This window comes from Bombus pyrosoma, linkage group LG7, assembly GCF_014825855.1.
Source record: "Bombus pyrosoma isolate SC7728 linkage group LG7, ASM1482585v1, whole genome shotgun sequence".
Lineage (NCBI taxonomy): Eukaryota > Metazoa > Arthropoda > Insecta > Hymenoptera > Apidae > Bombus > Bombus pyrosoma.
This window is the reverse complement of record NC_057776.1, coordinates 3,106,130-3,133,257: the sequence shown is the minus strand read 5'-3', so window position 1 is coordinate 3,133,257 and position 27,128 is coordinate 3,106,130. Positions and strand designations below refer to the sequence as shown.

Below are 27,128 nucleotides of genomic sequence, written 5' to 3'. Positions count from 1 at the left end.
AATGTTCATGACATTGCGCACATGTTTTGAAATGATAATGGTCTATCAAGAATCGTACTTAATAATTATCATGTTCTGCTTTATCGACGTTACCAGTTTCGTTAGATTACACATTACACATTATTTTCTGTCGAAGCTGTTAGTTTTGATATAGTACTGATATTGATTATGCAAAAATGTCGTACAATAGAGGAAGTATCGACGAAAGAACATCATTGTTGAGTAAGTTTTATCTTTCAAGTTTCAATTTGTCAACAACATTTGTATATTGTAAACTACAACTCGTCTTATTTACTGTTTCATGATGATTTTAATGTTCTGTACACAATGAACGTATCTTTTTTATTAGACAGATATCTTTAATTATGTGGAACTTCTGTATCATTCTGTTATGATTTGTAGATACATTCCTATTTGTATACAATAGTTTAATAGAGATTTTCATCTAGTTACCAAGTAGAGTAAATGTTCTAATAATATGTAACCATTCTTTTAATTTTAGATTATCTTTATGCTCTATTGTATTTATATTGCAATAATAGCACGTAGAATCCGTAGCAGTCGTGGCCGAGTGGTTAAGGCGTCTGACTAGAAATCAGATTCCCTCTGGGAGCGTAGGTTCGAGTCCTACCGACTGCGGATTGGTGAACGCAAAAATTTTTTTTATATTTTTGTTTTTTCCTTTTCTACTATTTTCTCAATTTCTATGCATTATATGTTCTGAATCAATTATTTCCGATATATTTATAAATAATTTGTGATAAAAAGTAAATGTATAATTTTTATAGGTCTTTGCTGAATTATATATTTTGATCATAATGTTTTTAATTAAAATTTATGACAATTAAGTATATTAAATTTGTATAGTAATATCTTGTACATAATACATTTATTTTGTACGTATATATAGATAACTCTTACACGACACTGCACGTCTTAACACTAAGTCCCATACCCATATGTGTATGACATAGTTGTATGAAAATATGTAGTATGTATACTTCGAATAGCTCCAAATCTAATACTGAATTCGCAAGAGTAACAGGTTAAGTAACTGGCCAAAGTTTCATCTACTTCATATAGATGGATATCGTTCGTAAACATTAGATAAGCTCAGAACGCACCAAGGCACGCAGTAGCGTGTTGCAAGAGGCGAGAACTTTGAAAATTTTCTTTAATTATGCATAACTCGAAAACTAAGGTATCATATATAATATAATATATATATATATATATATATATATATATATATATATATATAATATAATATATATATATATATATATATATATATATATATATATATATATATATATATATATATATATATATATATATATATATATATAAGACATACAATATGCCTGGTTTAACTGGAAGTGCCTAAATATCTGGGGGAAAAAAAACGATTGATACGAAAAAATGTTTGAGACAGAAGTTGTATGGTATCGAGGGGGACATATTCTGTTTTTATCTGTTAGGATACTCCACTCTTTGTTACACATTCTTCTAGCTACATTCAGATGTTTTCAAAACGCAACAAACGTGTGTCTCTTGCATTATTTGGCATCGAGATATGAGCTTTCTGATTCGACGGATAAATACAAAAAACTATCTGAATTTACTACTAAATTTAGCACGGAACTGACGATTTATTTTGGAAAGTTATGGAACATTGGAAAATTATGACTCGGTGTTCCGACAATGTCATACTAGTAGCGCCACTATCAGAAACATTTTTCTGTGTTACTGCGGTGTACATCGGGTAACGCTAATGCCGGCGGCACATTGAATTTTAAAATTTATATCTCAATAGCGGATGCTGCAAAAGACACAAGTTTGTAGTATTTCAAAAACGTTTGAATGTCGGCTACAAGAATATATAATAAAAATTGGAGGTACCCATCAAAAAATTTTAACCCTTGTCACCTTTACAAGACGTTTCAAGATTGCAAGGTTGAATAGATAAAAGCACAGTATGTCCCCCTCGGTACCATACACTTTTTGTCTCAAATATTTTTTCGTATCATTCGTACTTTTCCAGATGTTTGAGTGTTTCCAGTTAAACCAGACCATGTTATATGTTCATATACCATTTTTTCTCTTAGATTTACCCTCTGACGTATTCACATGCATTTATGAATCTACCTGTATACATATGTACTCCAATTTTGTCGTGTCTTTATTTCAATTTTGTATTTAAAAAATTATCCTTTTTATTAATAACACTTGATGTATTAATTAATAATTTTAATTAATAATAATAATTTAATAATAAGTGTAAACATATTTTTGTAAAATTCATTTATGTGAATGTTCGAAGTATTTCAGTAATATTAGTTTAATAATATTTAAATTAAATGTAATTTATTAGAATAAATAATTTATTTTTGTATGTATAGAATATATCCTATTATATGTGCCCATTATAATTTAAAATGACGAGACTATTTGATTATAAAGAAAGGTAGGAGTGAACCATTAAGTTTTGAAAAATTTTGTAAAAACGTGTAGAAATTATCTGGGTAATGTATAGCAAATTTTGAAGTACATATACATATTCGCGCATGATAACACACAAGACAATCGATATAAAGATAAAGAATTGCAAGGACGGACGTCGCCTTGTCCTTGTTTTTATCATCTGTCTTGTCCTATTTGAACATTACATCTAAGTTAATGGTTCATTATTATTGACTATTAATTAATATCTCTTTAGAAATTGAATCTATTTATTTCCGTAGTAGGAATGAATAAATATATCGTTGTTATATATTTCCATAATGGAAATCAATAGATAATAATCCATCTTAATATTAATAACATAATAATATTAATTGCAATTTACCTAATACCTTTAAAGCTTGAAATTTGAAATTTATGGTATTTTAAGACCAATGTACAATTGATTAATCATTAAAGTGTTAATCTTATTAAGTCAAATATTAAATTCGTAAAATTGTAACATTGATCGAATTCAGTGTATAGTATTGCTTATAAATATGATGATATATTCTTATCATTATTATTAGAAAATTGACTAATATAATCGTTGCCACTGCATTATTTCCTATTATTGTATGTTTCATAATATACTTCGCGGAATTTAAATGTACTAAACTATTTGAAAATGTTTTCAATTACTAGTTGCACATTTCAGATTTTTTCCGACATTTTCTTTGTTTTTTCATACAATAGAAATATGAGATTAAAATATCTAAAGTCGTGGTAAAGTATTTAATTTCAATGCTATTTTTCAACTAAATAAATGTCAATTATTTCTAATGTCGTATATAATTAAATGATAGTTACACATTTGGGAAAAGTACCAGCTTTCAATTATAGCCGTTTATTTGTTCTAAACGAAATTATCGTGCCAAAGAAAATGGTTTCTAACTTAAGAATAATAGTGTACACAATCAGATATATTGTTTGTACTTTGATTTTAAGTGTCATATGCTTCTTATTACATAGTACTATGGCTCACATTTTATTGCTGTGTATTCACGTGGAATATAGCGCAAGATTATTGTCTTTATCAATTTGATGTTAATTTAACATCTTACGAATTTTACGGTACACACTGTTGATTTTATTAACACATACCGACTGACTGTTTCTCAACGATAATTGATATTCATTTTTAGTAAAAATTTCATTTGATCGTATTCTTGAAGTTATTCTAGGCATAAAAGTAATAAAATTTGATAAATAATTTAATTAAACATATTAAATAAATATTTTTTGTTCAATTAGTTTTTTGTTCGAGCATTGTATATCGAAGAAATGTTCTAAATATCACTCGATAAACATGTCAGATCATGTTTGTTCTTTGTTCTCGGACAGTGCGTTTACGTATTGTACTTTATCCATTGAATAGTATGTACCAATATTGATCGGCCTGTATGGAATTCAATTTATCGACTCTTCATTGAAATTTTCGTCATAAGCTTCTCTTTGCTAATTTCTAGTCTTTCCATGTCAGGCTGATGTCGTTATTTGTCACTCAAGCAGAACAGATTTCTGACAAAAATACATCTTTTAATTTCATGGAATTATTATATTCGTAGAATATTATATTATCGTTGAAATACATTTTTTCAATTCTATGATAATTTGATGTTTTTATCATTTTTGCATTATCATTGAGGTTGAAGTAAAATTTACACTTGGATGAAATAAATCTCCCCTGACGTTCAAAATCCATTGATAAAAAATATATTTATTATCGATTAATAAATTGCCACATACATATGTATACTTATAGTATCTATGTGACTGTAACTGATATCATTCCGTCATACGCTACTTCAAGCAGATCGTGTTTGTCTCATAGTTCTTGAAGATTCGACGTTTTATGGATCGGATGTAAAAAGAATCCTTAATAATTACTCAAACATCAACTATCCTTCTCCAGTTTTCATATTTATAATTTTCTTTTTCTTACTAACATTTGAAACGTCGATATATAAAAATAATGATTATACGTTTATTACGTCGAATATACTGTATATTTGTTCTCTGAAAGAAATATATATTAAATAGTACTATACTTTGAAGTATTATATATAGGACTAGCATTTCCTATATTATGATACTACAGTAGTATGTTCGCTATATTTAGAACAGTATGGTATTCTATAATATCTTCTGTATATTATAGTATAGTAATATCTCGTAGTATATTAAATATCATTATACAAATTCTCTAAAAAATTCATCGTTAAAATATTCTCTATCGAAGCATGCATATGTAATTCTACATGTAAGTATAAATAAAATGAAATTTCCACATCGTTCTGTTTCCTTTTCTTTTAAGGATTTGTCTTTCAAAATCTTTACACTTTATTAAATCGTGCGCTCAACCGTGATTCAAAAGCGGATCAGGGATTTTTCATACTGAAATGCAATTTTATTGTTGTTATTAATCATGTGATCTGTTATCAAATGGAATTAGTGGGCTCGCCCGATAAAATGTTTCATCTAGACCAGTGTATCTCGGCGAATAAAGAAAGTCCCTCTATGCAGTGTCAATATATCGTCGTGTCGTTAGCTTGAACCGTTGTTATCTACAGAGCTGGGTGGTAATCACACGGCTAAACGTGCTATCTGAATGTTCATCTTACCGCTAAAAATTTATGTTTCAGTGTCTTGATTGCCACGATTTTAATTATAACTGTACTATCTATTAAGCGTGCCACCGTGAAAAACGTGCACGAATAGTGAGAAAGAATACGCCGGTGATATTCTGTGAATCTTACCTTTTACTTTGCCGAAGATCGTATTTGATTTTGATCAATTTACGACATCGGTATAGGATTGCTTTATCGATTAAGAGAAGATTGTGGTGCATTTAAATAATGGTGCTATGTAGGTACACATATAAAAACAATATAACAGATAAATGAATATACAAATTTTCAAGTCTGGTCGTTTATCGAAATATTTAATAGAAATATGCGAGCGATAATTTAAATGATTCGAAATAAAATATGATATAAAGTATGCTTCTGTTATTCGAAAGTCTGTTACTTAGAGTTTGATTTTTGATCGACCCTGTACGTAATGTATTTTATTTCCTTTTGTGGCATACATGATATCTGACTTCTGAAAGTATAGTAATACAGATAAAGTTGTTTATTAATACTTTAAGATTTTTTGAAGGATTATATGTGACATATATATGGTAAGTGTGTACTCGTAGGAAACAGAAGCTGCTCCTGCAAACGTATTAATTAAACGTAATAATTTAATTCTTATTTAAATGTATTAATCCTTAATTAGCAATCCTCATTCAATTTTTGTACATTTCATTTCTGTAAGAATATTTTAGTTTCATCATTAACGAGAAATACTTTCATGATAAAGATTCTGAAATAAAATAAATAAATATATATATATCAAGTTTTTAAATGCATGATTCATTATTATTTATTAAATATATTTTTATAAATTGCTTCGTTAATATTTTGTTAATATACCGACGTATTAAATTTCTTTAGCTTTTACGTACGTACATTTAACAAGAAAAATGTGCATGTTATTTTAGCTTCAGGAGGATTATTCAAAAGTTTATGCGTTATTTGAAAAATGGGATACGAGTTGTATACAAACATAAAAGTTGAAAATATAGCTCAGAATATTTTATCTGCTTCAATTTGATATATGTACAACGCAAACACAATTTATGTTATAGCGTTATCTCGGATTACAAATATTGAATTCTTCACGAAAGTGGACGTAGCTGATATTTCAAGACATTTTTTTGAAAAATATACGATGACCTAAATTACGCAATATTTAAATTCGGTAATAGTCCTTGAAACGATGCAGAAAATTTCATCTCTTTTCAACAAGAAATACAAAAATAAAAACACATCTTACACATATTTTGCATGTTTTGTATCACTAATCGATAGTTCCTACAATTATATCATTAATTCATAGTTTATACAAATTTGTCGTTTTAATTATCTTCAAAGTTTGTTTCGACATTTCCTAAATCTGAAAATTTTTCGAAGAAATCCTTGAAATTTCTCATTTTTAGAAATAATCTTCACGAAGATACTTTCAAACTATTTTTAAGCTTATTTTGTCATTATATAGAAAAGAACAGATTTCTAAAATAACGTCGTACTTAGATTAACGTAAAATGATATAGTGCTTCTATAACATAATTATTTAGTTTAACTAAATAATTATCTAATACGTAACTAGATAATATACGAGACACATTTCCTGTTTCATACGGCATAACGTTATATGTATTTACCGGTAATGTTTTATTATGAAAGTAATTTCGTGAAAATATGCTGACATCATGAAAATATTAACGGTGTATGCAAAGATTCCAGTCAATGTAACGAACGTGTTGTAATGCCTTGCTATTCAAGGACTTAATTTCCGTTCTCTCGATTTTTCATCCGGTGTTTATTGTGTAAGATCAGAGTCTTGTTTCATTCGTCTTGATTTCGTCTTGAAACAAGCTTCCTTTACGTAAAATATCTACGTGAAATATTGATTTATAACAACAGCTCGTTGCTCTCCGTAAAGTGAAGTTTACCGTAAAATAATTAGTGAAAGATGTCGGATGTGGTGTATATTGCCGTTTCGACGAGTAAGAATGTTTCAAAATATAATGCATGTCTATATACTTTAAGGATACGAATAAAAAGGTCTTTGTACTTTGAAGTTGATACTTTGAGTCGGGAAACTTAGACACATATTTTATTCTGGCTGATTTAACACGAACACGTACATACTTTTAATTTTTCAAATTACTATGACGTTACTATGATTACGTAGATGAATTAGAGATAAAAGTTTCCAACGCTGTACTGTTCTATTATATTTAAACATTATAGTAGCAATAGTTTCTTTACTATGAAATTATTAGATATAACTTTTTACTAAAATTCAGGTCGAAATTATGAAATACGAATGTACTAATATAAATATAAATATTTCAATATAAATATTATTTCCAAGAATAATTTTTCGAGAAGCTACGCCCGATTATTTTTGCAACTTATTTTGTCACGATATTAAAATAATAGATATTAAGATAATATTAAGATGAATATAGATATTAAAACGATAATAAAAAATGCCGTTATTTTGCATTATCAGGACCATTGTTAAATAAGATAGTTTGACGACGAGTAATACGAAAATTCTCCTACAATACGATATATTGTATAATTTGATCACCTGATATCGAATTACCCGTTGTATTAATTTTTCATTAAACAAAATTACGTAATATGTGTATGAAACATCAGATTTATTCTGATAATATTTTCCTCGTACGAGTAAAAGTTAAGAGCTCAAAGCAGAGTTTTATTAATCTCAATATACATATTTTTAACCGAGCGATCTAATTCTACTTATCAAAGAAAGAGAGAGAGAGAGAGAGAGAGAGAGAGAGAGAGAGAGAAAGAAAGAGAGAGGATACCGTGGTCCGGACATTATTTTCACGGATAAATTTATGTTCATCAGTGCATTATCAATTTATTCGCTAATATATGTATCCGTTATCGCTCAACACAGCATAGTGTTTGTCAACGTAGGATTGTTTATTCCAGAATTTTTAGTAAATTATCGAAGACGATGGATTTGTTTAAAACGCGATATCCAATACAACAAACCTAATGTTTCATTGATTGAAAAACGTTGGTCGTGATTACAGTGGTTGCTTGGTGAGATAGAAGAATTCTCGTTCATCTGGCAATCATATCGTATAAACTGTGAAACTTGGGAAATTTCAGGTAGGAACGTGACTTCCAGATTCGATTTGAAGCAACTCCTTCTACGAAGGATACCGATCCTGGCATGGCTGCCTCAATATAGTTTGTCGAAACTTTTGCACGATGTTTTGGCAGGATTGACCGTTGGTTTGACTGCTATACCACAGGGCATAGCTTACGCAATTGTGGCCGGACTTCCAGCTCAGGTGTGTACATTTGTTCGATAGTGTTGGACTTTCTTCTTGTTGAATTTAAAATAAAGTTTCGGAGAACACAGACGCGAGATAGATCTACATCGTTGAAACGTAGCTAACAATTCTTTTACATTACGCTCTGTCATTTTGTTTTTCATCGACTTTTTTTCATTGCAGGTATTTAAATCGAATGTTTCCATGTTTTTCATTCAGATCGATCCATTCGTCGAAAGTATTTAAACGAATCTGTTGGTATGAAATTGAACGAGTCGCGTTTTTAAAAGAAGCGTTACGCTGCGAAGAAGCGCGAAAGAAATAAAATAGAATAATCTTATAATTTTATTCCATAATCGTACATTTGATAGTGATAGTCGTTACGAATGATAATTATTCAAAGTCGTTACTTATTTGAGATTTATTGAACACCGAGAGATGGTTTATCCTAACGTTAGAAGTGCTTCGATTTCTTCAAAATTCCATAAAGAACGTAGAATGTAAGTGGACGTAACAGCGACGGAAAAAATGTTAAGCAAATCTTTGGAATTCCTTTTTACAGTACGTAATGTTAACACTTTGACTGCCACGTTGGTCATATATGACCGGCCACGGTTTCTCCTGTGACGCCACGATGGTCATTAGTGACCGGAGCGCTTCAACTTCTTACAACTGTAAAAATTGTATGAAAATTGACAGTTAGGGCATTTTCAATATAACCGATAAATAGAAGATACTTTGAAACAAAAAGTGCCCCATTGAACAATTGAATGTTTTTATTAGAACATCGATAAAAAAAAAATGAGAAGAAATCTTGCATCTAACGGTGCATTGTGTTTGCATCCATATCTTTGATATCTACAAATCTACAAATCTACAAATATTATTATAAACACAGCTTAGAAAATAGTCGTAAATGCTGCTTTATAATCATATATATAACTGAAGTTAGAAGTGAGCACATACCTTACTATTATATATAGAATGAGCAAGTACTGTTTACTAATATCATCTACACGTTTCAACAATATATTCCGGACGTTTTGCTGACGACGAAATGACGAATGCGAATGGTTTGTTAAAATAAACGAAGCCTTGTTATAATATGTCGCTATCAACTGTTACCAAGGTGTCACGGTGGTCACCAATAAGATGAACGGTCCATTGGGAAAGAATGTTGTCTTACATCGTCAATTTATTATTATTTTGCCATTATATGTTTTGAACAATAAAAATACTCCCGTGGCGTCCTAAGCCACGTGGCATTCGTGGGATTTCGGCGTGGCAGTCAAAGTGTTAAGAAACAAAATTTCATATAAATTGATTGAAAAAAAAAAAAGAGTGTAAATGAAGAATATTAAGGCAAAGTTGATCCTTAATGAGTTGAGATTCACACACTTCACATTTACACGCTAGGATAATTAGTAAAAGTATTACTATTAGTGGTAAATGCACAGTCGAAGGAAGTAGGTTTTTAGGTGGCTTTTTACGCAAATAAATCATTTGAAATATTCTTTCGAATCTTTTACACGGTTTCACGAGCAATAAAATCCTTCCTAATCGTTGCATGAATTTGAAACGCCGCTATTTTAATTATTCCGAGCGTTCCTGTTAATATATACAAAACAATAAAAATGTATTTATTTGCGTTGCTCGTCACTTTCGTTAGTATTTTATATTATTAAATACCGATCCGAGCGAAACGATATCGTTTGGTTTGTTGAAAAATGCTTTTTGTTAATCAACTCGTTTCCATAAAAAAGAGAAACGGTGTTCGTTTCACAGCGCGAGAAAATCAAGGTAAACGTATTGATCATCCGATATAAACGAATCTTTCACGAGTCGAAGCTGTTCAAATTGCAAATTTTACATTTTGAATAAAATGAAAATGAAAGAGGGAAGAGATGGAACGTGTGGATAAAACATAAAAGGAAGACTGTAGCGTGACGTTTAGTTTACCTTGCGAATGTAATCGCGTGTTGTTGTTTCTCGACGATCGGAAAAAAAATATTGATAAAAACGAACAGTTCGATGGAATGGTAGCCGGAAAGGCGGTTCTCGTTAGATAAACTTTTGAAAACTTCAGTACGGCCTCTACAGCAGTTTCATGGGATGCTTGGTTTACTTGGTGTTCGGTAGCTGCAAGGACATCACTGTGGGTCCTACGGCAATAATGGCATTACTGTCGCAAAATCATGTTATAAGACTGGGAGATGATATCGCGGTAAGTGCAGCTTCGCGTTTCTCATAAGACTAAGCTATCTCTATTTTCGAATCGAAAATTTCTGCGAGAAAATCAAACACGCTTGGTAATAAAAAAATAAAAAACTTTAGAAGCAGACTTTGTAAGCAACTTTAATATTGCTCTTTCCAAGTACATACGCTTTGTTTTTCAGAACTTTTACGAAATAACACGATAAACAAATTTATCGCTATTCAAAGGATAAGAGTTGTATCGTTCAGATATTGGCCAGCTTGTTATCTAAACTCTACAAATAAGTAAAATAGTTGTCTCTTCGTTTAAATAGATATTTCTTTAAATAAATAGCTTGTTTATTTGCAATATTTTGTAATTATGTATTTTTTAATTGAGCGGTATTTATCAACAGTATGTTTAAATAATGTGAAAAAAAGGGATTGTATTTAAAATATGAAACAAAGTTTTGAGAAAGAATGATATAGTAAATTTGAAGTGAAGGATAGTGTGCGAGATAGCTGATATATTTGAGACGGAAATAGCGACTTTTTAAGAAATTGTAGGTGCTACTGGGTTACAAAGTTTTTCCTCGTCCGTTTTGCTCGCCAGACCTTTCTCTTTTAGATTGCCATCTACAATATTTAGAAGTCTGGCTAACTTTCTTAAAGAAAAGCGTCTGATTAACCGGGAAAGAGCGGAAATTCCATTTGAAAGAAGCTCGTCAAATTCGTACAAGGCCAGTTTCTCGCGTCGCAGATTACAATCTCGTTGTTTCATAAAGCTTTCAATGTACCTTTCTAAACATTTCGCGGAGTACATAAAAGTATCGCATACAAAATCTCATAACTTATCTAAATCTAAGAACGTATATGTGTACGTATGTTGCTAAAAACATCGTTGATCATATCTGATTTCTATTACAAAGTAAATGGAATAATTGTTAAATAGAATCTAAAGTAAATGCGATAATTTGCTGAAATTGCAACGAGCGAATCTTTTACTTTCTCAGGTGCTTCTATGTTTCCTGACAGGCTGCGTGATTACGTTTATGGGATTGTTCCGCTTGGGATTTCTTGTCCAGTTTGTTAGCATGCCAGTGATCTCTGGATTTACTAACGCAGCTGCAATAATAATTGGAACATCTCAGTTGGGCACGTTGCTTGGTTTGAGTGGCAGAAGCGATTCCTTTATCGACGCAGTTACCAAAGTTGTCAATCACATAAATGAAATTACTTTCTGGGACCCGATATTAGGAGTCTGTTCGATGATCTTACTCGTTTGTCTTAAAGTAAGATTATTCTTTTTCACTATTTTAATATATGCTTTTAATATATTATATATATATATATTACAATAAATAAATATAATTACAATAAAATATATATATATATATATATATATATATATATATATATATATATATATATGTTTTATTGTAATTTCGAATTCGTGATTCAGTAGTATATGGATGGAGGTAGCTGAAAGACACGAAAATATTTTTAGCGTAAATTCCACCTTAATGCGTGTTTTAATTTTTAGAGATTTTAATTCTGCGAATATTTTGATTATGAAATATTCTCCATAAAGTGACCACGTTAAACATAAATTTAGTACTTTTAATTATTGGAATTTATCTATTTACGACTGGGTTGATATTTCTTGATCAGCGATTGATGAAAATTATACTTCGTCTATTTCTTTTAATTATATTTCTATCGAAAAGTAACAAAATCACAAAAAACATAATTATAGAAATTTCGGAAAGGAAAATGATTCACCGCAGAACATGTTTAATACTAATCGTCGAAAGTTCGTGGAACGAGAACGCGATATTTGAAATCATTAACACGTTGACTGCCAGACGAATATTATGTTGAAATAATATTTGCAGCAAATAAAATGAGTTATAAAGTGCAGTCATGCTTGAAGCATTTTTCGTGGTGAGGGCCACCGGTGACCCCCACAGCGTTGTAGACAATTATTACGATTGTCCTTTTTTCAAACAATCGTGCTATGTACTTTTAATATTTGCTGCGTCGCTGGTCACCGGTGGCCCCCATGGCAGTCAACGTGTTAACGACGTTGTATTAAAATTATCCTGTAAAAATGAATTATATTTAAGAACTGAACTTCACTCTCTTAAATAACACGTTTGCTTAACTATCGCGAAACAGAAATTACCTGCAAAGAAAAGCGGCACGGCGTTGCAAAAATTCATGTGGGTAACATCGTTGGCGAGGAACGCTGTAGTCGTCATTGTTGGAATAATATTAAGCTATTCGTTATACTCTTACGGTATTAAACCCTTTAAAATTACTGGACATATAACGGAAGGTTTACCGCCGTTCTCTCCGCCACCATTTTCTCTTGTGAAAGGAAACCATACGTATAACTTTGAGGAGTTAATTGGTGAACTCGGAAGCACTGTCATTTCAGTCCCGCTGATTGCCATTTTGGAGAGCATTGCCATTGCTAAAGCTTTTGGTACGTCGTTCAGAGTTAAATGAAAATATTAATTTAATAATTTCTTTACGCTATATATATTTTTTATCTATATAAATTACTGAATATATAAATACGATTGTTTATCATTTTTATTTTCTTTGTTTAATCCTCGTTTCATTCGTCGTATCTTAGCGCAGAAACGAAGAATTTCTCAGTTGTATTTATATCTAAAGATTACAAATAACTCGGCAGCAACGTTAAAACATTAAATTAAAATTCAAACGAAATGGAAGTTAAATTAAGAGGAAACAAAGCTCGTACTTTCAAAGGTCCGAAGTTGCTACGTTAAATTATATTGTTTCAACTTCGCATGGAAGTTTCAGTAACGAGTATTTGAAAACAAAATTAATTATAATATCCCTTTGTGCGTATTATAACGTAACGCAACAGCAGATACATCAAATATATTCAATAATTTAATAAAAAATGCTTCCTTCTCTACTAGTTTATCTTACTTGTACGTATATCAGACTCACTGATTTCGCTAATTATATTTCATAATTCCACGTTTAATATTTTCATCTTTCACAATTATTCTTTCAAATGATTTTTATCGATACCGCGCTATCTCTTTCGCGTATTTAACACTTTGATTGCCACGCCGAAATCACACGTTTCGCTCAGGAAGACACGGGAGTATTTTTATTATTCGAAGCATATAATGGTAAAATAATAATAAATTGATGATGTAAGACAACATTCTTTTCCAATGGACCGTTTGTCTTATTGGTGGTCACCGTGGCGCCTTGGTAACAATTGATGGCGACGTATTATAACAAGTCTTCGTTTGTTTCAACAAATCATTCGCATTCGTCATTTCGTCGTAAGCAAAACGTCCAGAATATATTATTGAAACGTGTAGATGATATTAGTAAACAGTACTTGCTCATTCTATACATAATAGTAAGGTATGTGCACACTTCTAACTTCAATTACATATATGATTATAAAGCAGCATTTACGACTATTTTCTAAGCTGTGTTTATAATAATATTTGTAGATTTGTAGATTTGTAGATATCAAAGATATGGATGCAAACACAGTGCACCGTTTTTTTTTATTGATGTTCTAATAAAAATGTTTAATTGTTCAGTGGGGCACTTTTTGTTTCAAAATATCTTCTATTTATCGGTTATATTAAAAATGCCCTAACTGTCAATTTTCATACAATTGTAAGAAGTTCAAGCACAGTGGCAGTCAAAGTATTAAATGCTCCTTACGTGTAACAAAATGATTATATTTTGATAGTACGAACGATCCTTGATTTCTACGATTATATTTATTCGAAATTGTATTGCAACTAGTAGAAACGTTTTAATCATTGGAAACTCTAATTTTTCATATTTCGAAATAAATAAAAAGATCCTACATTAGTTTGTATGGTAAAATCTGTGTCTTGTAGCCAAAGGGAAGACCGTTGATGCTAATCAAGAGATGCTGGCTTTGGGACTGTGCAACCTTTTCGGCAGCTTTTCTCGATCAATGCCAACCACAGGGAGCTTCACAAGGACCGCCGTAAACAACGCTTCGGGTGTAAAAACACCGATGGGCGGTGTAATTACTGGATGCCTGGTGCTTTTAGCGTGCGGCCTTCTGACCTCGACTTTTCAATTCATCCCGAAGGCAACACTCGCTGCAGTCATTATAGTCGCCATGTACTACATGCTTGAACTTCATATTTTCACCGTACTTTGGAGAACGAAAAGTAAAGATCCGATTAAGAGGAAAAAAATTACGTTCAACGCATCGTACCCGGCTTCGTCTCAGCTTTTTATCCCTAAGAAATTGAAAAGTCTTTCAAAAGTTTCTCTATGCGTATACTCTGGCGGAAAAATATTACACGTAATATTCTTTCGTTTATTTAGCCCTTCAACGTGAAAGTTCAACCGAGACACGTCTCGTGGTGAATTTATTTCTTAAAAAGAATATGCTCGTTAACAGGATCACTGTTAAGCTTCGCTAAAGCTTTGCATAAAAGTCGTGGAAAGTATCGAAAAAGCTTTTGCAGTTAGTTATCCAATATTAGAACTATCAAGCCAGCCAAAACCATCGGTACTGGTCTCCTTGTCCTTGTAATTACTAAACGGGCGAAAGTTTTTAACAACAATATCGATGTTTATTTTTATCGCAAACACGATGACATATACTTATGTATTTTCGTCATACTGTTTTAATTCTATTTGGTAAAATGAAGATTGGTAGTTGTAATGTTAATAAGTTTAACAACAGCCTTGTAAGATACGTTGAGATGCATCAACTATACGAAACTGGGATTAAGGAAACGCTTGATACATTTTCATAGTTTACGATGATATTACGTGATAGAGTAATAAGTTACGATTGAAGACTGAGGTATAATTAAAAAATTTTACAAATCGGAAGGTTTTGAACTTTTTATAATTAATTTAAACACGAAGATCACGGGAGAAAAACATGACAAGTACATTTTTCTTGATATTCCGATTTTAATGCCATTTTACAATTAAACCAGCTGAATCCTGATACGATATAATCGAAGACCACAGGACGAGAACGTGAGCGATCTTAAAATTCAATATTCGATTGTATCAACATTAATCACCTCTACGCTATCAAAATGGTCACTGTGTTTGGTTTGTGGGTTGTGGTCGGTTCATAGATTTATCGCCTATTTCTGACAGACATAGTGTGAAACCTAACAAAAAAAGAAAAAAAACGGCTCTTCATATTATTTAAACACGATTGTTACTCATCTTGATCAAAGTTCACACGGTAAAACGCGATAAATCCATTTCTATTTATTTTTTACTTTCTACGTTAATTTGTTATATAGTAATATAATATATGAAGATCGTTAATTTTCATGTTTCAACATTGTCGAGCGTAGCAAAGTTAATCACAACAACGCTATTTATCATATTATTTGTTAACTCAAATAGAACATTTTAACGCAATATAGTTTAACGAAGGTTGCCACTTTACCCTAAAGATTACACCTCCGAAATAAGCGATAAATATATTTATAAACATCGGAAAAATAATAATAAATATTAATTGTTGAAAGGTTCAAAGGAACGGAATAAACAACTTTAGTACACGGAGACAGTCGACAGCATAGTGAATTTAAAAATTGCCCCGCTACAAAAAGAGAAAAATATGATTTATCGTATTTTCCCTGTGATCTTCGATTCATTGTATAATTTACTTTCACGCGCGAACTGGCAACATCTGTCATGTAGAATGCTATTTTACGATATCATCGGTCCTCTTGTCTAGTCGCAATGATAGTTCACTTGCCTCATGGGAATTCTATTCATACGACAATCGGCTGTGTCGTAGGACCGTAGTAATTTAGCGTTTGTCTCTACTCGTAGAGACCGATTTGATACCTTTGACGGTGACTTTGTTGAGCTGCTTGGCAATTGGTCCAGAATACGGCATGATTGCCGGGATCGCGGTAAATCTAATTCTCCTGCTCTATTTCGCGGCCAGACCTGGATTATTGATCGAGGAACGTGTTGTCGATGGGCTGACGATTCTGTTTGTATCGCCGAAACAATCGTTGAGCTACCCAGCTGCGGAATATCTTCGTGAACGGGTGATGTCGTGGTGAGTAAAGTCACCATAATCGCGTTTCACTGGCTTTGTAATTGGATCATAAATCGGCGGTTTCGCGAGCCTTCTGTCAGACCGTTCGTTTTATTTACCTCGAGTAACCTGACATTATTGTTCTTTAGGTGTGATGCCAGAGTAGGGACTATTCCCGTGGTAGTGGAAGGTCGTCACGTGCTTAGAATCGATGCAACCGTCGCCAAGAACCTCGCTTTGCTGCTGGCCGACTTGGAAACCAGGGACCAGAAGCTGGTGTTCTGGAATTGGTGCGAGGAAGCCAAGAGAACTTTGATAAGCTACGATGCTTCTCTCACGATGTCCTTCAGAAGTTCCGGCAGCATAGCTCAAATATTTTCAGGTAGAATCGCGTTACCTCATGTTCCACGCGAGTGAAATTTTGAATCTAACGAATGCACGGGACACTTGCCTCTGAAATCTTCCTAAGCTTCGTCTAACGAGAGCTGCTCTTCTCTTTTCAACCTGTTCGCGTTTAACGAAGCCTCACGAAACGCTGAAGGTATTTTATTTAACGATGGAACACGTCTCGGCCAAGATTAGTTCTTCGTGCAACTTCAGTCACCTTCAATTTGCCTTTCGATGCACCAACATCTATTGAAACTCCACGAACCGCGCCGAAGGTGTCATTTCAAACAGCATCTTGACCAATCATTTTATGAGAAGATGATAAAGAAATCGTGCTTCTCGTTATTCGATGAAAAATCCGATGGAATAAAGGTGCCACGCTTTTATATGCATGTAAAAAGAGGAAACGTATTTAATCATTCGTATGAAGAAATAATTTTCTTTATCGCGAAACATTTGTACAGCATTTGGCTTGACCGAACGCGCTATTTAAATATTTCTAATTGTTTTCTGTAAAATATTCGATTGCGATTACGAGTTAAACGGTGTTAGATCTATACGTAGTTATATCGTAATATTTACAGTACTCTAAAATTGACTTGTTTTCTTTTTCTATTTAACGATAGAGATAGAATATGAGAGAGGAATACTATTTCATCTGACATTGGCTTACGAAAGAAGACGAATAACTCTGATAACGTTTGCTTTAAGAAAATTACCTGCACTCATATTAAAATTAATTCCGCAAATGGTTACTTAATTATTCCGTGGAAAAATAGTGAAAATTTCTGCCATATTTCGTAAAATCACAATTCTAGCCATTATTTTAAACGCTACGTTTATTTCAAGATAATACACGTTTTTTTATTCTTATCTTCCTAATTTATCTAATTTTACGCTTCAGACGGGAAAACACGAACTATAATCATGTTTTTCCAATTTACAACTAGATGTAATCTTTTTCAATTTTCCTTCAATTATTGCGAAATAGTCGTGATCGCGTGTTATTTTGCGCTCAACCACGATAAAGATAGATTTTTTAATCCCTAACTATCATGTGTGAAAGTCTTCCGTATTGTATATTTAAAAAATTGAACAATTAATACAGTTGAACGTGTCGAATTAAATGTTTTACTATTATTCGATATTAGATGAAGAGGAGAGAATTATTGTTTGCAACAGATACAAACGATAACGTTGCGGTAATATTATTACAGGATGGTAATATTAAAATAAAATTATTCATAGAGGGTGCAATTTCACTTATAATAGTTTTTAAGGATTAACGTTGAATCGTGTAAATATAGGATTCAGTATTGAAAGTATTGAAGGATTTCGATTCGTTTCACCTATAAATAACGTTTGCGTAACCGCGCGATGCCAATTGACGGAAATGCTTTGCTCGGAAAATGAAACTTTATTCGAATGTTTCCATGAATAATCAGCAGAAGGTTTCATACGAGAAATTTTCATCGTGACTATATGATCCTGACGGAGAATTGCGAGCATTTACATATGGTTCTACTATTTTGTATGTACGTGTAAAATTAATCTTTCCAGATGTGCATGAGAGTATCGGTTGAATTGAATCAAACGACGAGATCCAATTTTATTTGTTATTCGGTATAAGTTATTAAGAACTTTAGCCGTTTTGTAACAGAAATATATGTTTTGTCAGTATGTTCAAATTAATAATAAATTAACAATTTGAAGCAACACCCATTATGTTTCCTGTGGAGTTATCAGTCTGGAAATCCAAATTACCTGTTAAACATAGCAAAAATATATGTATATTATTATTTACTACTCTAATAGATTTTATTATATACTACCTCATGTATTTATCATTTAAATACTGCAGCCAGTTATATTAACGTCAGAAGACATTTTTTTTACAGTTTGAAAGTCCCACTTTTATTTATTCCATAACGTAAAGATTCAAGAAACTGGAGATTAAGAATTTGTCAAGTGACGAAACAGTTCTACAATACTGGACAATTACAAATATCAATTTTATTATTGCATATTGGTTTTTGAAAATTAACTTTATTGCAAGTTATAATCACAATATTTTATCATACATAGCTGAATGTATGTATGGTGATTATACAGAACAAAATCATTGCAATTCGATTTATTCGATAATTTTGTGATTAATATACATTTTGTCGAAACTAAGCAAATGTTCGGATATTTTTGAGTGGTAACGTATGCGTTACATTTGAGATTATGTTTGAGTAGCTTCTTTCAGAAATTTAACATTATCAATTAGTAATTCGCGCAATCTTTATATGATAATGTTTAGAAATGCGCTTCTAATTTAGAAAAAAGTTTAAACAGAAAGATCTGGAATATCAAATTGTAACTATATCTGGATAATTATTATTCATATTTTTAATTTGGTATTACGTTGGAATATAATTCTACTCTAAACCTTTAACGTGAATCTTTTAAATAGCAATCACATTTCCGAGTTTAGTTCAGTATAATTGAAACAAAATGATATTGTACCTGCAATAGAAATATAATAGTATTTTTATTATGAAATATTTCTATACTCTTACATATACTTTTTGTACTCAAGGTCACGTGAAATTCATACTATTACAGATCGTTGGATTTGCCTTGATCTTACGTATCATATCGTAATGGCAAAATATACGTAGACCCATTTAAAAACCTGCGATGACCTTGAAACCTCAAGAAAAATGACCTTCAGGAAAGTTTTTACCTGTCATCACGTTTACCCCTTCGAACTAAATGTTCTTCTTCTTTGACATTCTGCATCATTTTCACACTGATTGCGCAACAAAAATATCGAGATTATCTACTGTGTACGTACAATAGTTAAATTAAGCTATTATTTAACATTATACTTCTTTGTTTCATTATATCATTTATCAAAATTCAGTTTATTACATATATGCACAAATACATGTACAAATACAAACATATGTACAAATACATAAATACGAAGCAGTAAAATTGCGTATTGTTTTAAAGCTGATTGTTTAAATTATTGCAATAATTCTTTTATTTTCATGCCATGTTATCATTCAATTAAAAAACGACGCGGATAGAGTATAACTAAATTTTTCGTTAATAACTGTGGAACATCCTCTTTCTACTATTTGAAAATAGATTTCTCATTTCTTTTTCTTACATCAATATAAATTATCGACTGATTTGACATGATTCAATGGTATTAAAATATAAAAGTTAAAAATATATCGCGCGAGGGTGCTTCCGCGCCCTTTTTTCCCCGCGCGAGTACGCATGCGCAAAAAATATCTCACGTTCATAGTTGCGCGCGCATCGATGATCGACCAATAAGGAAGCTGGATAGTAGAGGGTGCTTCGATCGATGCACTCGCCCTAGGAGTGTGCGCCAGTGGGCGACCGTTTACAACGCGATAAGCGTCGCGGCGCCCTCAACGACAGGCAAGTTGAGGACGTTGTCCTAGTACGTCCGCTTTCGCATTCGGTTGTGTTTCCTCGCGCGGGTTCGTTCGCGTCAATTCGTAGGGAACAAGATCCCCGGTTCCGGTGAATCATCGCTTGTCGGTGTTGTTATATTTTTTGTTTACGACGAGGCGACCGTCAATGCGATCGCGATGAAGCAATGAGCTAAAAGATCACGAGTAACGACGACTGTCAAAAAGATGCCGGTACACCGATTGAACACGGGAAATGCGGGCCAGCTGGAGAGTGTTGCTGCGTAATCGTGAGTAATTTTTGAATTTTATTTGTCAATGTCATTCCGCGAAATGTGATTACCGGGACGTAATTCGAACTCGTGCCAAACACTTTCCTATAAAGGTTAATGTACTTGACAGTCCAATTTCTGTCACGATTAACCGATATACGAGGACGAAAGGTTGTCTCGTGGAATCGTACATGTGTGTCACGATTCGGATGTCCATAGTCGATCTAACCTTCAGATCAAACCAACTTTCTGTATTTTCTTTGGACTTTTAGTTTATTTTGTATCCTCTTGTTTCATTTTTTAATCTTCTGTCATTCGAATCGATTAACAATTCTCTTTGATATTTTAGAATTAGAAATTGATTCTCCTTTTCGATTTTAGTAGGTTAAGTGTAAATATCGATTGGAATTTGTTTCAAAAATATTTTCCTTGTGATTAGAAATTGTTGGATAAATTTTCTTGCACCAATCACTGTTATAATTTCGTACGTTTAAAAATTGAAATAATTCTAATTGGAGTACAGGTGATATCGTTTTTATTAAAAATACGAAATAAAGGCTGTATTTTAGTCATAAAAAATTATGTGACAGTTTTAATTTAATAATATTGCTTATTATTTACATAGTATCTGATAGAATCGTAGAATGTTATATATCGTAGAAATACATAAAAAATTTTATATTATTTTTAATTTATTAGTTTCACTTATCGTGATGATATATTAATGGGAAAAACAAGACATCTATTAATACAAATCAACTGAAAAGACGTAACAGGCAATAACAAACTTTTGTGTAGACTACGTGCAGTTCAGATACCAATTTTTGATTATATACATTGTGACAACGGAAGTCAACATACTGCTGACATACTTATGTACGTATGTGTATACCACTTAATGAATGACAAGAGTAGCCAGGACAAATTTTAATTTAATCGAACGATCTTGCCGACCTCGTGCATAATTATCAACCGTGTTCCATTCATTTAAAATATATAGTTGTTGAAAAGTATTTTTAAACAAAAAGAAATTAGAGATGTGTGAAGATTTTCTATTTGTATATTATTTGAAATATTTTATAAAACGAATTATAAAAATTGGAAAAGTATAAATGGAATTATAATTAATATTTTGGTAAGTAACAAGATATGGAGAGGAAATTCATGAATTTTATATTTATATTCATGAATTTTGAATGACTTATAAAAATATAAACGAAATTATATTAGATTATTAATTAAAGAAGAAATTAATGAAAATTAGAAATATTAATTACAAATATTAAAAATCGTAATTAGAATCAATGTAGCTTTATTTAATTTTTACTTAACAATTTTGTTCATATCATGTAATTGAAATTATTAAATAGAAAATAAAGATGCTTGTAGACTTTTTAATCACGTACAAACAGGTGCTCTCGATGTCCCTTCTTAAGCCATATAAAAAATCCCCTTGATTCATTTGCTTGTAAAGTCTCAATTTTAAAAATTCTACACTGTAATTGGATAAGTTTCATTTTAAAAATTAAAAATATTTTCAACGTATTAATTTTAAAATTGAAGTCAGATAGAAATTTCTATAATGGACAATTTAATGTTTAGTGTAATGGATGAACATTTATTATATCGTAAAGAAATGACGCACAATAATGCACCGTAATTAGGATACCTATAATTAGAAGTTCATTAGATTTCTAGATAATTTTGGCGAATTAATTAAATGCTGGAAATGAGGTTGATGCCCCGCATTTAATATGGTGGTACTGAACAGAGTGAAATTCATCATTTAATAGTTTAATGGAAATTATTGAGAAATTGGATGAATCATTCTAATTATTGTTCAATCAGTTTTCTATTTTATTAGTTCATATCATATACATATTACTATATATATGTTGAATAGAACAGTATAATTTTTAGTATTTTTAGTTTTATTATGTTAGTAGATATAATTAATACAGATTTATTATCTTACTTTTACTTTTTAAATAAACTGAAACCTCTACATTACGTTTATTCTATTCTTTATATAGCATATTTGGTAAGTAACAAATAATTGTTTCTACACAATAAAATTAAAACCTATTTAGACGATAATTGGGAGAATACAATGGTAAGAAAAAAATTCGTGTCAATTTTAAGTTATTATGAGAACATATGATATACAAAAGTTCCTATGGTTTATTGTAAAAAAAAATTTTTAAATAAATATAGGAAAATAAAATCTTACTACGTACTTGGTTGAAAGATACATCTAATTTGAATAGATAGCTTAACTGTTTCGAGTTTCGTCCCTGAAAAATCCTTCAAAGTAACACTTTAGAGATTTTGTTCAATGTGAAATAGTTTTCAGGTTCTTAGTTATCCTGTTTTAGTTACGTCAAGTAGCCTGCGGTAACTATAAAATCTAAAGAACCTTAATTGTAAGAATTACATAGAACAGTTGTTTTTTTTCATGTATTAGTATTGAACAGTAATATCTAATTTAAAATATTAATTTACGATAATTCAAATATAATTTTACAGTAGTTCATATGTTATTACTTGATAATATCAATATTCTTTATGAATATTAATGTTAATAGCTAATATCTCTTTGATATAATTTCAATGTAGATAAATTTTCTATGTATCAATAAATACGTAATATATAGCTTCAATACCAAAAGGTTGTTATAAATAATTATATTAGTTTGATTTGTTTATATATTTTATTACAGAAGATGGTTATGCTACTTTCTCAGTATTTTTTATCATAAATGTTTGTAGCAAAGATAAAAAGGAATTTCATATTTTCGTCAGCTATTTTTTATACACAATGTCATGAATAGATTTTTTAATATTTTTTCACTATTTTGTACAAGCAATATCTTGGATCAAATAGACAATTTAAATTTGTCATAGCTTCTACGTAATAGTGAGATTATGCACGTCTTAAAATTAACAAATTCAGAAAGGAGTTCAAGCTAATCTAAAATAAATAGAGTTATAACTTATGTTAAATTGTGCAAATTGAAGTAAATATCTTGGAGATTTTGCAATACAAATAATTTGTTTGGTTTGAAATATTTTAAGGAATCAGGAACGTCCGATGAAAAATTATTCATTTATTTATGTAGATAATAATATTTTTGTAATGCTTTTTTATGAAAACATTTATAAAAATACGTTTACTATAGAAAACATATACTTTACATCGAATGTTTTATTTGCAACAAAAATAACAAAATTTCAATTTGTAACGACGTAACGAAAAAATAATCCAAGTAACAAAATTTCATATTCAGTAGTCGTTTTACATACTTTTTTTAAATTGTACTTGTTAGAAAATATTTATGTGTATAAGAGTTAGATATACGAGTAATAATATTTTGAACACCAAGTTCTAATTTCGAAAGAAATACATAGAACATAAGATATTTCACGCGAGAGTTAAGGTTTTTGGGAAATTTTCCTGTAAATAAAAAAAGGAAGAAAGCGCATTTATTACAAAACATTTATTCTACACGCGTTAATATATAATCCGAAACAATTGTATTTCTTTCATTATTTGTTGCAAAATAAATTTTCGCCGATTCATTTAAAAGATTACGTAGAACATACGTATTTTGATTCCCAATTTCACGCGCACTAACTTTTCTCATATTGATTCTTATTGATTCACAGCTCCTTGCGTACAGTTAAGTGAGTTTTGTTGAATTTTCTATAACCCCGTGTTAAAAACTATATATTTATGTGTCTACGTCTCTCAACATTTTTTTGCTTTAGCCATTACTATACTCTGTTGTATTTCATCGGTGTCGTGTAGGTAAGAAAGTAATAGCGTTTTCTATGGATCTTGTGAAAAGTAAAAAATCAAGAAGAAAATCAATTTATATACATATTATATTATTAATCTTATTTAATCATAAATAGTATATACTAGACTACTGTTACTATACTATACTACTTATTATAATAAATAGTATATACTAGATATTATATATCAAATATACATATACACTAAATACGTTATATATAGTTATATATAATAATATTACATAGTAATATATATATATAGTAATATACATATATAGTATATATGTAGGTAACTATGTTCTATTTCATACCTTGTGTACTGGAATTTTAATTTTGTCACAAAAATATAAATTCTATTCATAATATATATATATATATATATATATATAACTTTTATGAATACAATTTATATTTTTATGTCAAAACAAAAATTCTAGTACACAAGATATTAAATAGAACACAGTTCTTTATATTTTATATTATGTAACTTATATTATATAACTTTTATGAATACAATTTATATTTTTGTGACAAAACAAAAATTCCAGTACACGAGATATTAAATAGAATACAGTTAACTACATAATATCCTTTTAGTAGACATTTTTTTAAACAGAAATCAATGTATTTCTTCTTTGTATCATCCCTTACAAATGGGAGGATGTATGTAGTAAGTGCTACGATTTCCGCTGGCTGTATTCACTGGATCAAGCTGCAGAAATAGAAATATATTTTTGTATTATTTATATATGTGAATTTAATTGACAGGAAAAATAATTCCCATCGTCTATGAAGAGGTTGAAAATTAAATGTTTGTAGAATTTCATCTTGAAAGTAATTTAAAATAGTAATTGGTTTGTTAAGTTAAATGAAAAGGAATTGCGTATTGTTACTTGTGATTTATCTTGTATCCTTGGAGAATAACGTTTCAATTAGAAAATTAAATTCTCGATTGCGATTTAAATAAATATTAAAAAATAATAACAGAGTAATATTATAAATAAATAATAATATACAAATTATAATATACATTTGCAGCGCTATATAAAAAATAGTAATTAATGGAATTAATACAGACAGATTTGATTTTGATTGATGAAAATTTATGCATCATTAGATTTTTACGAAATAACGTTTTTTTTTGCATAAATAATTTTATAAAACTCGGCAAAGATGGTAGCCCAAATTTGTGGTGTACAGAACATACCTAATTTGATACGACTTACCTTAAGACACTTACAACTTTACATTATTATCTTAATAATTCAATACACATGTTATTATGTTAGTATCAAATCGTTTATATACAGCAGTTAGTTAGTATTTTCTATTTTTTAAATCATATTCAAAAAACCTATTAATTCAATTATATTATATTGTACAGAGAGTCTCACCTAATTATTTTCTGAATTATTCTCTTATTTGTCACGACACAAAGGAAAAAAGAAACGAAATTAAGCTGTGTAAGTAGGTCTCACTATTTCAGATTTTACTCATAGTACCACTCCTTTGTAATAGATACATGCAATATTTATTTATCTTTAAAATAGCCTGCAAGAAAATTAAAATAGGCTATCAGAGCCAAGATTCTAAGTCTTTTAAAAATAGTCGACAAATTGAAGAAGTTTTATAGAAGCCAAAGGTGTAATTAGCGAGTGTGATTAAGGCAGACAATATTTCGATATATTTAATATCGTAATGCTATAACGAGTAATATTTTGAAAACTTTGAAAGGAACATATATTTAGCTCGAAAGTGAAGTACAACGTACAGATAATTTTGCTAATATGAGATAGATCGATAATGTAGTGGATTTTAAAATTGCCCCCTTCAAAAAATAGGAAATTTCACTCATCGTGTTTTTGCTTGCAGAGAAATCATTCAATTAATAAATTTGATTACTAGTTTTAATCAATCATTTTTCGCATCGAAGCAAAGAACATTCCGCTTAGAGACGTTCAACGTGTTCCGATACGAGCAGAGAAATGTTTCGGTTTCGATTCGGCGCACCTTACATTCCCATTGAAACTTTGTTAGCAATTTCCGATTGATTACCGACATCACTCGTATCAAACTTGCTTTTATGCTTATCGTCGGCTACGCAAACATGCGTGTTGCAGCGCAGCACACGGTTATATATTATTCACGAAAGTGTATCAAACGAACTGTTTCAAAGGAATGCGGATTGGCACGTGGAATTCACGATGCAACTCGTAAACGGGACGATTCGGACAGTGGAAACAAGTTGAAGGTGTGTGGGGATAAAATTTCACCGTAGTTCGCTTCCTTTTTCCACGGAATTTAATTCCGGGCTCGCCCAGTATGCACGCGTTGCGACTCAAGTTCAATTAATATTTGATTTGTCCAGCGCAGGTTACAAGTGCGGGCTAAAATTTGCTCGTACGAAATTTCTTTTTATTTGAGTATTAGGGTGCATAACACGGGTTGAATATCATAGCGGTGTAGGTCAAGATATCGAGCATTTTAATTTAGTTACTTTAGTCAGTTAGTATTTCAACTTTTAAAATCATCAT

The 27,128-nt window shown here is 30.7% G+C and overlaps 2 protein-coding genes and 1 non-coding gene across 12 annotated transcripts in view; all 3 read left to right on the top strand.

Annotated features, from left to right (window-relative positions):
• Positions 1–97: 97 nt before the first annotated feature.
• LOC122569180 (sodium-independent sulfate anion transporter-like) lies at positions 98–18,826 on the top strand. Of its 6 annotated transcripts, none has more exons than XM_043729791.1 (9): positions 5,044–5,370; positions 8,085–8,198; positions 8,268–8,452; positions 10,521–10,658; positions 11,641–11,919; positions 12,806–13,115; positions 14,539–14,841; positions 16,490–16,724; positions 16,853–18,825. In XM_043729791.1, exons 4-9 carry the CDS (start codon positions 10,542–10,544, stop codon positions 17,118–17,120), a joined length of 1,512 nt encoding a protein of 503 aa, XP_043585726.1. In that variant the 5' UTR covers positions 5,044–5,370; positions 8,085–8,198; positions 8,268–8,452; positions 10,521–10,541; the 3' UTR covers positions 17,121–18,825. The 6 variants fall into 6 exon arrangements, with proteins under 6 accessions (XP_043585723.1, XP_043585725.1, XP_043585726.1 ...); XM_043729793.1 differs by having other exon boundaries at positions 10,330–10,658; XM_043729788.1 differs by lacking the exons at positions 5,044–5,370; positions 8,085–8,198 and adding an exon at positions 98–222 and having other exon boundaries at positions 16,853–18,826.
• Positions 558–639, top strand: Trnas-aga. Its single transcript has one exon. It is a non-coding gene; the product is annotated as a tRNA-Ser (tRNA).
• A 1,670-nt stretch (positions 18,827–20,496) lies between the features above and the next one.
• The window catches only part of LOC122569041 (beta-1,4-galactosyltransferase galt-1), a 161,177-nt gene continuing 154,545 nt past the window's right edge, over positions 20,497–27,128 (top strand). For all 5 annotated transcript variants that reach the window (XM_043729502.1, XM_043729497.1, XM_043729496.1 and 2 more), the window contains exon 1: positions 20,497–20,814. Coding sequence is in view for 1 of the 5 variants with exons in the window: in XM_043729496.1 (XP_043585431.1) it covers positions 20,781–20,814 (34 nt within the window). In the remaining 4 variants the exon portion in view is untranslated. The remainder of the gene's footprint in view (positions 20,815–27,128) is intronic.